General features: G+C 48.7%; 1 protein-coding gene across 6 annotated transcripts in view; it reads right to left on the reverse strand.

Moving 5' to 3' along the window:
- Nucleotides 1-13,394, reverse strand: part of LOC108294860 (cat eye syndrome critical region protein 2) — a 198,298-nt gene extending 184,904 nt beyond the window's left edge. For 2 of the 6 annotated variants that reach the window (XM_017516861.2, XM_017516860.2), the window contains exon 1: nucleotides 13,187-13,389. In XM_017516861.2, coding sequence (XP_017372350.1) covers nucleotides 13,187-13,312 — 126 coding nt within the window. In that variant the 5' untranslated portion in view covers nucleotides 13,313-13,389. Of the gene's footprint in view, nucleotides 1-13,186 lie in introns of all 6 variants that reach the window. The other 4 variants (XM_017516863.2, XM_037734360.1, XM_037734359.1 and 1 more) reach the window with 3 other exon arrangements.
- Nucleotides 13,395-14,567: the final 1,173 nt, after the last annotated feature.

Genomic DNA, 14,567 nt, shown 5'->3' on the forward strand with positions numbered 1-14,567 from the left:
GCCTCGGCCTCCCAAAGTGCTGGGATTATAGCCATGAGCCACCGCGCCTGGCAATCACTAGGATTTTTAAGCAATAGTTTGGTTGTGTTTTTTTGAGCCAAGATCTGGCTCTACTGCCCAGACTGGAGTGCAGTGTTGCAATCTTGACCGGCAACCTCAGCCTCCCGGACTCAAGCAATCCCCCCAGCTCAGTCTCCCACGTAGCTGGGACCACAGACGCACACCACCACGCCCAGCTAATTTTTGTATTTTTAGTGGAGACAGCATTTCACCATGTTGGTCAGGCTGGTCTCAAACTACTGGGCTCAAGCCATTTGTCAGCCTCAGCCTTCCAAAGTGCTGGGGTTACAGGTGTGAGCCGCTCTGCCCAGCCTGAAGTATTTTTAAATTAAGGTATACACATTATTTAAGACACAACGCTACTACACACTTAACAGACTATAGTATAGTATCCACATAACTTTTATATGCACTGGGAAACCAAACACTTCATGTGACTTACTTTACTGCAATATTCACATTATTGCAGCGGTCTGGAATATCTCTCTGAGGTATGCCTGCAGTTAAACTAGTCTTTCTTCTCCCAGTCTCTTCTATAACAGCTACGAAAAGCAGATTGAACGTAAACACTGAGTACACAGGAATTCTTACTATAAAACTTTGTTTCTCTGCTGCCTGAAGGAAAACGATGACCACCAGTGAGGCCAGTCTTCAGGGCTTGCTGCAATGTCGCCTCTATGATCTCTCTCTCAACCTGTTTTTCTATAAGTTCCTATAAGAAAGGGGCTCTCTGACCTAGCTAACTCCACCGACTTACCTGGCATGAGCCCAGAAGCGTGATTCTTTCCCCAGGAAGCCTTTCGCTCACCATCTCCCCCTTCCTCTGAACTCTTACGGCAATTAGAATCTCTATGGCTCATCCGGCACAGCACCTAAGTTTCACAATATCACTTTTGCCCCGCCCCTTTCCAACAGACAAATTCCCTAGGGCAGCAGCACAATAAGGACTCTGCCACATACCTCTGCAACCTTCATATTAACAATGATGACAGTAACACAGGGAAGGCTGGCTGGGGTTTCGATTTTCTCTTTTTTAAAAAAATTTCACTTTAATCGTAAAAATTGGCATGTTACAGAAATCCAAGCACAATCATGGGTAAGGAAGATGGGCTCCATTGTTAAAGGTGATAAAAGTCTAGGGACATGCGTTCACTCCAGCGGCACTCGTACTAAAACTGGCCTGTGCAAGGCGACACGCCGCGTTGTAAAGTGTTCAATGTTAAACAAACAAAAAGTCTGGGGTTATGAGGACACACAAGCATCCTCAACCGATTCCCCCTCCCAATCTTCAACATTCCTGAAAGGAGGGCTGGGGGGCTGCTTTAACAGCACACAGGAAAATGGGGGGAAAGTCTTTCAGAATCAATGTGAAAAGAATTAGTACATTGGTGTAGACACTAGCCCACATCAATGCCATTATAATCCAAATTTAAATCCCTTTATTATGACAACAGGTGAAATTTTTTCTTTAAAGTACCTTTACCCCTGTACAACAATGTTCCCTGAACAAAGAACTCCAGGCCTCTGCTATAAAAATTGTCCCCACACCTAAAAGAATTCACAAACAACCTTTCAGGAAGACAGAGAGACATAATGGGAATGGAGAAGAGAAAGGATTTGCTAAAGAAGGAGATCTGTTAATTTAACACATTTTCTGTCAAGCAAATCAACTGTCCTTAGTGCCATTGTTGCTGAGACAATGAACAGGCAGGGTAGGGGTGTTCATTAAAAGGAACTGGCCAGGAGAAAAACACACTCTTGCAGTCAACAAGGCCACTGAACAGCATTCGCAATTCTAAGAACACATCCATTCTCAGGAATTATTAATTGGGTGTGATTTAAAAGTGAGGCGATAAGTTTAATTGTGGCCCCATGGCTTCCTCTACTTTCACTTACCTTTAGAGGTGATGGGTGGGGAGGAGCATGGGAGGGTGCACACAGTCTGTTCTGACAGCCACTCACACATCCATTCAGGTGGCCACACGCCTCAGTGACACACTGCCAAGTCACACAGCCACTGCAGCAAGCCCACCCTAGGGAAAAGTCAACCTGATTCAGCTCCTAAGAGTCTGGGCTGTAGGAGCAAAGCTAGAAGCTGACCATTCCAGTGTGAAACTTACAGGCACATGACATCATTTAAACCAGCCAATGTCTTTCGTAAAGGCCACATCAGGTCAGAGACTTTACACAGGAGCATGAAGTACTATGTTCCATGTATATTTCCATAAACCACATTACATTTTAAATGGGTGTATGGCTAACGAGACACGAAACAGAACACTGGAGAGAATTATTCTGAGGGGCATCTGTACTCTAAAGAGGGGAAAACTGCTCTTGGCTGTAGAAGTGACTGTCTTCACACCAACTTATTTACACAAATTCTGGGATTTAACACCTTGACGCAGGCCAGAAATTCTACCCCTCCTCCACTGAGGCCCAGAACAACCCCTAGGGCGTAAGTAGAGCACAATGGAGTAGAAAACAAACAAAAAAAAACAATGGTCAGAACCTTAGTTCCCAGCCAGAGAGATCAAGAATAAAAAAGAAGGCACAGGGTCGCTGTGGGGATCGAACACCCCAAGAAGGAAAAGAAGAACTTGGAGACGGACACTCCAAGAAAACATCTTCAAATGCCAAAGGTAAGTGACATCTTTCTTCAAGGAGCTCAAAGCCCTTCACGCTGCAGTAGACTGCCTCAGTCACAATCACAATACCATTTTCTCCCCAAACCAAAATAAAAATCTACTTGAATCCAACAAATATTTCACCATGCTTGCTGAGAGCAAATTTAAATGTGAAAAAAAACATTAAAAAATATGCAGAGCAGCAGCTTCAAGTTTATGTGGTCGCTGTGTTCTACATTAAAAATTCTGATGGAATAATGAACTTTACATATACACGTATCCCAAACACACGCGTGCACCCACGCACGCGTGCACACACGTGCGCCAGCCTTCAACTTAGGTCCCACTGAACTTTTGACCTGGTCATGGATAACCCCCTCCGCAGTACACCACAGTGCAATGCTCAAGAGATCTGTCAAGAGCCCTGTGCCCTGACACGCAATGGCAGCCGCTCCAGCCCCAGGCTTAAGTACAACACCCCTCACCCCTCCTCCCCGCAGCACCAGGCAGCCAGGCCCTGCTTCAGGGAGGCCTTTTGTAGGGGAAGGCCTTTCTTTATCACTTAGTCAGCTTCACAGTTCCCTCCCCATTAGCCCCAAACTCGCTTCTTTCCTTAAATGATGCTCTAGGAAAGAAAAATATTAACAAAACATCTGTTTCCCAGGTTTCTGACATGTACAACTGCTGACGACATTCACCTCTGAGAGTAACTTTCACTTCCTTACATTTCCATAAACAAAAATACTAAAGGTTTGCATTTAGGGGGAAAAAAATCTCCATCAAAAAGAAAAACTCATCTACCTCACATACAGTGTAACTTCTATACAAAGACCAACACTTACCCTAAGTAGTGCTCCTCAAGCGGGGCAATTTCACCCCCCAGGAGATATTTGGCAATGCCTGGCGACATTTTTATTTGTCATGACTGGGGTGCTTTTGGTACCTAGAGCGTGGGGGCCAGCAATACTGGCAAACATCTTAAAACGCACATAGCATTCTGCACGTAACAGTTTCCCGCAACAGATTTTCAGCCCAAACTACCAACAGTGCACAGGGCCAGGCACAGTGGTTCATGCCTGTAATCTCAGCACTTTGTGAGGCCGAGGGCGGGTGGATGACCTGAGGTTAGGAGTTTAAGACCAGCCTGGTCAACATGGTGAAACCCTATCTCTACTAAAAATACAAAAATTAGCTGCGCGTGGTGGCAGGCACCTGTAATCCCAGCTACGTGGGAGGCTGAGGCTGGAGAACTGCTTGAACCCAGGAGGTAGAGGTTGCAGTGATCAGAGATCGTGCCATTCCACTCTAGCCTGGGTGACAAGGACAAAATTCCAAAAAAATTCCAAAAAAAAAAAAAAAAAAAAACCCCGCACAGAATCTTGAGCTCACTCTTACTATTCAACCATCCCTTTTCTCAATCCTAAGAGCCGCTGAAAAAATGACTGCCCCAAGTTTTCCAATATAAATTGACTGATATTGTTAGAGACTAATAAAAAGAAAACATGGTAAAAGCAGCATAGGGATAACATCCCAGGAAACACGCAAAGACAGAGGAAGGGCAGCAGCCATCTGAAATAGTTATAATAGCAAATAAAAGGCAAACCCCCAGCCAGAAGCCGCAAGTCTTAGTCAAGAGTTCCAGGTACTGATGCCATAAACTGTAAGAAACACACATGGGCCTGGAGTCCCAGCTACCAGAGAGGCCGAGATAGGAGGATCTTTCGAACTCAGGAGTTCAAATCCAGCCTGGGTGATATAGCGAGACACTATCTTTTAAAAAGAAAAAAAAATGAAAAAAGAATCATAATTCAAGGCCTTCGGCCTCCAGAATTCCTCAAAATCTCAAAGCACAAAATCTTAGATCTATTTAAGGGAGTGCCCTTAGATACTGAAAATATCAATCTTCAAGTCTCAAAAGCTACTTTCAAAGTAGCTTATTTTTAGAGAAAATGCCAGAGAAAGAGAAAGAAAAAAATCCTATAATTTGTAAACACACCAAATATGGATTCGTAGTTTTCACTCGGTACAGAATTTATTTGTAAGACATGGATCCTAACCTTGCCCCTAACTGGTAAGTCAGCCATTTTCTGAACGAGTTAAGACTGTTATGCATGCTGAGAAACATTTCTAGAACCATAGAACTTTAGAAAGGAACACCTAGGAATCACTGAGTCTAAAACCATCACTTACATGGCGCCGGAAACCCAAAGACATCTGCCTAAGAACACAACTTAATGAGAGGTGAACCCACAATCCAGGCTTCTGATTGTTGCCCTCTGAAAATCTGTTTAGTCACATCAACTAGATTTAAGACCCTGTACTCGGAAGTGCCCCCGTGGCTCTGCGCAACACCGCATTTTTACCGAAAGCACCTATGCACTGGAGTTCTCCATACTGTGCCAAGTGCACCGCGTTCTGAGCCCCAGCACACCATGGAAGCTCCCCTTATCAAAGGGGCAGATGATCACTAGCACCGAATGCAGCAAAGGTGTATTTTAGGCTTTCCTAGCTGTGTTCCAGAAAATTAAGCAACTTAACTTCCGGCGCAAAGCCTGCCATGTGCTAACGCAGGCCACCCATCAGAGATGAGAGGGGGCTGCCCCTTCCAAACTGCACAAGATCCCAACTGCCTTTGAAGCTCCACATGGTAGAGACACACACACACACACACACACACACACACACACACAAAGGGCAGCAAGCATTCCCTTTCAAATCGTGGGTATAAATAGAAAGGGGACCTGGCATTCACTTTTAGAGTTACATTATGATAGCACATTCTCCCCTTTCAGGATCTCAGCCTTCATATACCTATCTGCCCTTTCATAATTCACATCCTGTTCTTGGCCTTTCTTCCTTGGAGAAGGTGCAGATTCTGAATCTTTATCAGGCATTTTATTCTCTAGTACCTTTCATTAAATAGATTAGTGTTACAAAGCACTATTTTTAAAAATCACTTTAGGTGGGGCATGGTGGCTCACGAGGCCGGGGGATCACAAGTCAGGAGATCAAGACCATCCTGGCCAACATGGTGAGACTTCGTCTCTACAAAAAATACAAAAATTAGCTGGATGTCGTGGCACACGCCTGTAGTCCCAGCTACAGGCTGAGACTGAGGCAGGAAAAGTGCTTGAACCAGGGAGGCGGGGGTTACAGTGAGCGGAGATCATGCTGCTGCACTCAAGCCTGGCGACGAGCGAGACTGCCTCAAAACAAAACAAAACAAAACACCTCTTTACATCACCTATCTCCTCAGGGAGCCCTACTAATCACCTTACTTTAAACGGCAACAGCCTACGCCTCAGTGTGGCCCTGTGCAAGCCTCCATTCCACACTACTTGGGGCCTTCTGACATTACATACATTAATGTCTGTCTCATGGCACTAAAAAGGAAACAGGTATTTTTCCACTATGTTCACAACTATATCAGCACCTAGTACATTGCCTAACACATAGTAGGTGCTTAATAAATACTTGCTGAAGGCTGGTGCGGTGGCTAATGCCTGTAATCCCAGCAGTTTGGGAGGCCGAAGGGGGTGGATCACCTGATGTCAGGAGTTGGAGACCCGCCTGGCCAACATGGCGAAACCTCATCTCTATTGAAAATACAAAAATGAGGCCGGGCGCGGTGGCTCAAGCCTGTAATCCCAGCACTTTGGGAGGCCGAGGCGGGTGGATCACGAGGTCAAGAGATCAAGACCATCCTGGTCAACATGGTGAAACCCCGTCTCTACTAAAAATACAAAAAAAAATTAGCTGGGCATGGTGGCGCGTGCCTGTAGTCCCAGCTGCTCAGGAGGCTGAGGCAGGAGAATTGCTTGACCCAGGAGGCAGAAGCTGCGGTGAGCCGAGATCGCGCCATTGCACTCCGGCCGGGGAACAAAAGCGAAACTCTGTCTCAAAAAAAAAAAAATACACTCCAGCTTGGTGACAGAGAGAGACTGCCTCAAAAAAAAAAAAAAAAAAAAAAAAAAATACAAAAATGAGTTGGGCGTGGTGGCACACGCCTGTAATCCCAGCTATTTGGGAGGCTGAGGCAGGAGAATCCTTGAACCTGGGAGGTGGAGGGGACAATGACACAAAATCATACAAAAAAACTCTAGCCTGGGTGACAGAGTGACACTGTCTCAAAAAAAAAAAAATACACACACACACACACACACATTTGCTGAAATAAATTAATACATGAATTTGTCCCTTTGCACTTAGTTCAGAAGTTTTAAAAGAATATCTTCAGCAGGCACAGTGGCTCATGCCTGTAATCCCAGCACTTTGGAGGGCCGAGGTGGGTGGATCACAAGGTCAAGAGATTGAGACCATCCTGGTCAACATGGTGAAACCCCATCTCTACTAAAAACAAAAAAATTAGCCAGGCATGGTGGCGCGCGCCTGTAGTCCCAGCTACTCAGGAGGCTGAGGCAGGAGAATTGCTTGACCCAGGAGGCAGAAGCTGCGGTGAGCCGAGATCGCGCCATTGCACTCCGGGCTGGGTAACAAGAGTGAAACTCCATCTAAAAAAAAAAAAAAAAAAAAAGAATATCTTCTGTACCCCACGTTAGCAACAATCAAAGAACTCCAGACTTGCACTGTGGAATCTGGCCGTTCCATATGGGTCTAGACCCTCATTTTATAGGTAATGAAAACTGAAAAAGCAGCAGTGTGATGTGGTAGAAACAGACTGAATTTGGCCTCAAAGAGCCTAGATCCAGACGAGAGTCCTTGTGCAAGCATTAGCCTCTAAACTTTCCATTTCCACCTCTGTATAATGAGGATATCCCTCCCTCATGGTGATGGTTAAGGTCAGCTAAGAATAGAACGGGATAGGCCGGGTGCAGTGGCTCACAACTCCAGTGGCACAATTGGAATACAAGTTGCCTGATTCCTAGCGCAGCACATCTTGTGTCATGAAAGTGGGCTTCTGAACACCCAACTGGGGCCAACTTACTCTTTTCATCTGTTTCAGGGTCTCTTAACCTTTGAATGGGTTGGGGGCCGCTTCCAGAATCTGAAGAGAGCAGTAGGCCCCCTCCTTCACCAGAGTGCACACATGTACACCCACACAAAGTCTCCTACCCTGGTGCCAGGTTTAGGAAACACTGATACGATAGATGTACTTGCAAGTTTCTCCTGGCTATTTCTATTACTTAATGTTTAACAATCCATGCATTCAGCACTTAATTAAGAGGCTGGATTCTTCAAGGAAACACCAAGGGTAGAATTCAAGAATCTGAGTATTGCCCCAGAGCTCATGCTGATTAGGTAAGGGATCTTACCCACGCACATCAAAACCAGGCAAGCCACAGGAAGGCAAAGGATTGAGAATTCAAACATAGGACGCAGGAAAAAAGACAGACAGGGCAATCAGATTATTTTGATCACGCTGCTGCAAACCATTCAGGTAATTCTGGCCAGGAACGGTGGCTCACGCTCGTAATCCCAGCACTCTGGGACGCTGAAGCAAGTGGATCACCTGAGGTCAGGAGCTCAAGACCAGCCTGGCCAACATGATGAAACCCTGTTTTCCACTAAAAATACAAAAAGTTGGGCGGGGGGGGGGGGGGGGGTTAGGGGGAGGAGAGAATACAAAGGTTAGCGGGGTGTGGTGGCAGGTGCCTGTAATCCCAGCTACTGAGGAGGCCGAGGCAGGAGAATCGCTTGAACCTGGGAGGGAGAGGCTGCAGTGAGTCGAGATCGAGCCTTTGTACTCCCACCTGGGGGATAAGAGCAAGACTTTATCTCATAAAATAAAAGTAACTTAACAGGACCATTTTCTTTTTTTTTTTTTGAGACGGAGTTTCGCTCTTGTTGCCCAGGCTGGAGTGCAATGGCGCCATCTCGGCTCACCGCAGCCTCCGCCTCCTGGGTTCAGGCAATTCTCCTGCCTCAGCCTCCTGAGTAGCTGGGATTACAGGCACGTGCTACCATGCCCAGCTAATTTTTTTGTATTTTTCTTTTAGTAGAGACGGGGTTTCACCATGTTGACCAGGATGGTCTCAATCTCTTGACTTCATGATCCACCCGCCTCGGCCTCCCAAAGTGCTGGGATTACAGGCGTGAGCCACCATGCCCGGCCAGGACCATTTTCAAACAGCCACCTTCGGGGCACAAATGCAGCCTCACATCCGTCATGATGCCCTTCCTTACCTTAGTCAAGTGAGACAGGGTATTTACTGCACAGGGCACTTAGCTAGGGGAAAAACACAGGAGTAAATCTTGGAGGGGTCAATTAGCCTTTCTTCTTTTCTTGAATCAGGGCAAATCCTAGCCAACCAAACCCACTAGAACGTTAAACAATTATAAAATACTTGATTTAACGCAAGTGGTGTAAAATGTGCTGGTTCTGAAATACGAACAGATTATCTGCTGAGGCAGAGAAGGCTGGGTAAGAGCCTCTTTGGTAAACCTCCCAGTTCCTCGTTAAGCACAAAGCAGGGGCTTAATGACACTACTGAATTCAGTGTCACTCAGCTACTATCTCCCACCTATACCTCAATCTCATATGAAAAGCAAAAACATCTCATCTACAGCACAATTACATCGTGAGCACATTTAGGAATCACTAGATATGTTAATAGTTAATACTCTTATCCCTGAGTGAAAAGATACAATGTTAACAGTTAACAACTTTCATCCCTGATGGGTAACTATGGGTGGTTTTAATTTTTACCAGTATTTTATGATAATTTTCACTTTTATATAATTTTTGTAGTCTTTTTACAACTAGGAATTTTGAACTGAGATAAGGCATTACTATCATATAAACAGATTTCTCGTCTATAATTAAGAATCAAGTATTGACTCTTCTAAAGCAATCCTGTATATTCCAGATGGATTAATAGAGTAAAAAGCGTTTTTATTTAATACATACAAAAATTAAAATATGTTTTGGTGACAGTTATCTAAGTGGAAGGTCTTAATGTCTTGGAGAACTGCAGCACGAATCCTGCTGCCTTTCACATATCTTAGAGAGAGCTTCACTTTAGATAAATGGAACCAAGTCCTTGAGGATTCTCCTTCTCAAATTTTCTATAAATCCATGGATTCAGCCTGGTGGTCAAGGGTAAAAATGAGATCTTTCCCACAGCTGAAAACTGGTTTCCTGAAATAAATGATCTCCACCTTTTACCACTTGCTATGATTCATCATTTTTATCTTTTAAAGTTGCAGTAAATTAAGACCGTAGGGCCTTTCCACATGGCCTAACAGGTACGGCTCAGCATTTGAATTTATTTTTATTTTTATTCTATTTACTATTATTGTTATTATTGTTATTATTATTCCGAAACTGAGTTTCACTCTTGCTGCCCAAGCTGGAGTACAATGGCGTGATCTTGGCTCACTGTAGCCTTTGCAAACTCCTGGGTTCAAGCGATTCTCCTGCCTCAGCCTCCCAAGTAGCCGAAATTGTCTATAAAAAATTATCCCGGCTAATTTTTTGTATTTTTAGTAGAAACGGGGTTTCACCGCATTAGCCAGGCTGGTCTCCAACTCTGGATCTCAGGTGATCCACCCGCCTCAGCCTCCCAAAGAGTTGGGATTACAGGCAGGAGCCACTGTGCCCAGCCATTTTTTATTTTTATAAGGGTCTTCCACTGCATCATAAAATCTAAACAAGGGATTGTTTCTCAAACTGTCAGGACCATAAACTATTACATTAAAATAAAATCACCTTAGAAAGATAAAAATAACTTATGTACACTTAGAGAATCAGAATTGATAGTGTTTTCGTTGAGTTCTGTACTGTCAACAGGTTAAATGTGTTAGAAGTCTGAAAAACACTTTTTGTTTCTGAAACAGACTTTCACTTTTGTTGCCAAGGCTGGAGTGCTATGGCGTGATCTCAGGTCACTGCAACCTCTGCCTCCTGGGTTCGAGCGAGTCTCCTGCCTCAGCCTCCCAAGTAGCTGGGATACCGGCCACCGCACCGAGCTAATTTTGTATTTTTAGTAGAAACCGGATTTTACCATATTGGTTAGGCTGGTCTCGAACTCCGTCTGACCTCAGGTGATTCGGCCTGCCTCAGCCTCCCAAAGTGCTGGGATTACAGGCGTTAGCTACTGCGCCCAGCCAAGAAAATACATTTTTAAATCTTAATTTTTCATCCGACATAATAATCTATTCCACCAAAATTCGAATTTTTGATAACTACTAAAACCCTTAAGTTATAATTTCCATTTGCCGTATCAAAACATACCTAACATGAGATGGATTAGACAAGAACTACAGGAAAGAAAAGTCACTTTCATTGTTATCCACTGACTTAACATCTAACGAAAACAAGTGTGGATAGTTGTTAAAATCTGCACGTTGGAAACCAAATATTCATTTCTGTTGCATGCATTTCAAAGACCATGTTATTTTAGCCCCAAAAAACTGTCATTTCCAAGAAACACTAAAGTCGAAAGAGAAGACAGTCATATCAAAGAGCCTCGATTGTTCACCATGTAAACTACAGTGATTTTTCATTTGTTATACATATAAATTCGCCTCTTTAATCAGTTTACGTTTCCTTTAGGAATTAAGGCAGCTAATTCTCAGAAACCACAAGTTTATTTCTTATAACAGAGGACAAGCTATTTACAGGTTACTCTAAATGTGCTGCGAGTACTTAAAGCAAAATGAATTACCTCTATTTTTCCATCAACAAAATGGGAATATATGGATTCTGAGACGTGAAGTTTTACCAACAATATTTTTAGCATGGGTTTTTAAACTCTGAACTCATAATCCCAGCATCACCTCAACTTTACGACCTTGCAAGGAAGAAAACGGGCTAGGTGCAAGTCTCCCCGTACCCAAGATGGCCCTGTCACAGGCGGCACCTCCCACCACAGCCACCATTTTGACTGCAGGATATAATTACGATTTTGTACCAACTGAAAGAAAACGCAGGACATCAGAGTAACTGAGAAACATCCCTTGACCTTTAAGATTCCCAACTCTTATTTGGCTTTCGTGGCTCTGTTTCTGTTCTTTAGTCAATATGAACAGTTGTCTCAAGAACATTTTCATTAACAAAATTATGCTTACTACATTCACGTTCAAACTTTGAAAACGCTGTGGCGCTGCGTAAAATGTCCAAGTTATTACCTCTTCCTAAAAAGTGGAGAAGCGCACGATTTGCTCACATTGTTTCAATCAGCTTAAGGAACTCAGAATCGCCAAAAGCCAGTGACTGGCCCTAGATTATCTGTCCACATTCCTCTTCTTTCTCCCATCCCAAACCCTTTTGATCTTTTTATTTTCCCGATTTCATTAACTGCGACGAGAGCAAGCTGCGGCACTTCATTCACAGGAGAAGCAACTGATATTTCAGCAAACACGACTGAATCTAAAAATAAAGGTGAGGCAAAGAGCTCAGGAATAAACGAGTTGAAATCAACCCGAAAATGGCACAAAGTAAGAGCCGTGGGGCTGGGGAGGCAACAACGATCTGCTCTTCCAAAAGAGTGGCTCTAATTTTGATTACTGCGTCGGCGAACCCATCCGCAGAACGGAAAACAAAAATTGACCAACGCAGTTGCCGTTCACCTTTGTCCAAAGGCAAAAGGTGAAAAGTCACGACACGTATTGCCACAGAAGAGAAGGCAATTCAACCTGCCAACCAATCGACAATTTCTCAGCTCCTTCCAAACACAAAATTAGGAGAAAGGGGCTGCCGCGGGGCTGGCCGCAGCCAGGCCGGGGAGTGCGCTGCGCTCCGCACGCTCCCGCCACCCGTCGCGCTCGTCCAGGACGCTCGGGTTTCGGCCCAGTTTATCACAAAGCCCCGGGCTGGAAAGCACCTCCGGCCTGGCCAGAAAGGCCAGCCCGCCTCTGCGCTCGCCCCGGGGCATAATGGTGGCGAGCGCGACTCCAAGGGCTCCCGAGCCCCGAGATAAAGAGGCTGAATATTCCGAGAAGAAGGGCGCTGTGGAAGAATAACGGAGTCCCAAACTTTCCCTCCGCAGCCTCGGAGCCCCGCGCCCAGGCCCGGTCCCGGACGGCCCGAAGTTGGCCGGAGCGCCTCCCGAGAGTTTAGGGCCTCCGGGAGCCCCCGCCACGCGCCCGCCCGAGCGGGGCGAGCCCTCCCCGCCGGCCGGGTCCAAGTTAATCCCGCGCGGCGCCCCCCCGTGCCCGGCCCCGCCGGAGCAGCTGGCTCGCGCCTCAATGGCACCGGGCGGCGAGCGCGCGCAGCTCTCGCGCCCACACTCAGCCCCGCCGGAGAAGTCCCGGGAGGGCCGCGGGGTCCCGCTCCCGCTCCCACAAAAGCACGGGCCCGCCCCGCCCTCGTGCCGCCCGCTCCGCCGCTCCAGAAGCCGGCGTCCCCAGCCCGACGCCCGCACTCGGCACCCCGGGCAGAGCCCGGCGGCCCCCGCCCGCCCTCCTGCCCTTCCGCGCTCTCCGCCCGGCCCCGGGCTCCCGGCCGAAGTCCCTCGGGCCCGGGACGCCCCGCGCGGGGCAGGCGGAGCAGGGGGAGCAGGGGGCGCAGCGCGCCGCCTCCCGCCCGCGCAGCCACTCACCTCGATCTCGAAGTCGGGCAGGCGGAACGCGGTGCGAAAGAGCGAGCAGAAGTGCGCGATGGCCGGGACCTCCCACCAGGAGCGGAGCTCGCCCAGCCCGGCCGCGCCGCCCTCCTCCGGGCACATCTCCCCGCCGCGGCGCTGGCAGCGGCCCCTCGCTGCCCGCGCTCGGCCCGCCGGCCTGGGACTCCCGCCGCGGCAGCGCCGCAGCCTCCGCGCGGTCCTCGGCGGGGGCGGCGGGGCGCTCCTCCCGCTGCTGCCGCCGCTCGGCGAGTGCTGGAGCCGAGGGCGGGCGCCGGGCGGGGGGCGGCGGCGCGGGGGCCCGAGCTACTGAGGCGGCTGCGGCTGCGGCTGCCCGCGGGGTCCGCGCGCTCGCCCCATCCCGCGGCTGAGGCGGCGGCCGCCCCCCGTCCCCTACAATATAATCGAGTCCCCGCCGGGGAAACAGATGGGGCTGGGGGCGGAGGGGCCGGACGCGGGGCCGGGGGGAGGGGCCGCCCACGAGGAGGGGGCGGGGCTGCCCGCGCCACAACAACAACCCCCGCCCCCGCCCCACCCCCGCCCGGACAGCTGCACCGCCGGGGAGGGGGTGAGGGGGAGGGGCGGGGCGCGCGCCCCCGGGCCCAGGACCGCGGGGCCTGGGGGGCGCGGGCCGCCCCCCGAGCACTCTCAGGCGGCGCCCTCCGCCCGGCAGGGCTTTGGGACCGGGGAGTTGAGGCACTTTCCCGAGGGAGGACGACCTGGGGCTCTCCCACCCCCACTTGGCCTGAGTGGTCGCGTCCTTTTAAAGGGCCCGCGGGGTGGTGCTTTCGGTCGGGCTCGATCCAGAAACGTGCACGTGTGGGAGTTCAGTTATTATTGATGCCGAGGGCAGAGCCGGAGCAGGAGCGGGGTGTCCACCCTAGAAATGTGAGGCCTGGAGAACTGAAGTGCTTTCCACCTGTTCCCCAACGCTTTTATTCCAGCCGAGAACGGCGCCCAAGGAGCTCTCAAGTGGCTCTTTTCTCCGAGGGAAGAAGGCGGCGGGGCTGATTGAGCTGGAACTAAGTAGGATGGAGGCCGGAGAGCGGCGGGAAGGGTGGGGTAGGGGGAGGCACCAATCAGCGGCCAAGCGGGAAGAGCGATCCCCACCCTAGGGAATGGACACGTGTGACCGCCCCGGAGAAGACGGGCTCGGAGCCCTACCACGGCCGGGCCGCGGAGGAGCCGCCTGGAAGAGTGCGCACATTGTGCCTCGCAGGCGGGGGGATGGGGCCCAGGAGACCGGGAAGCCGGGGCGTGTGCTCGGGGGAGGAGACCCGCATGCCCCGGCGGAGGGATTGAATCTGCTCCTGGAGAAGGCTGTTGAGGTGTATGCTTTAGAAATGCTAACTGCTGTGGC

This window comes from Cebus imitator, unplaced genomic scaffold, assembly GCF_001604975.1.
Source record: "Cebus imitator isolate Cc_AM_T3 unplaced genomic scaffold, Cebus_imitator-1.0 Scaffold607, whole genome shotgun sequence".
NCBI classification, from domain to species: domain Eukaryota; kingdom Metazoa; phylum Chordata; class Mammalia; order Primates; family Cebidae; genus Cebus; species Cebus imitator.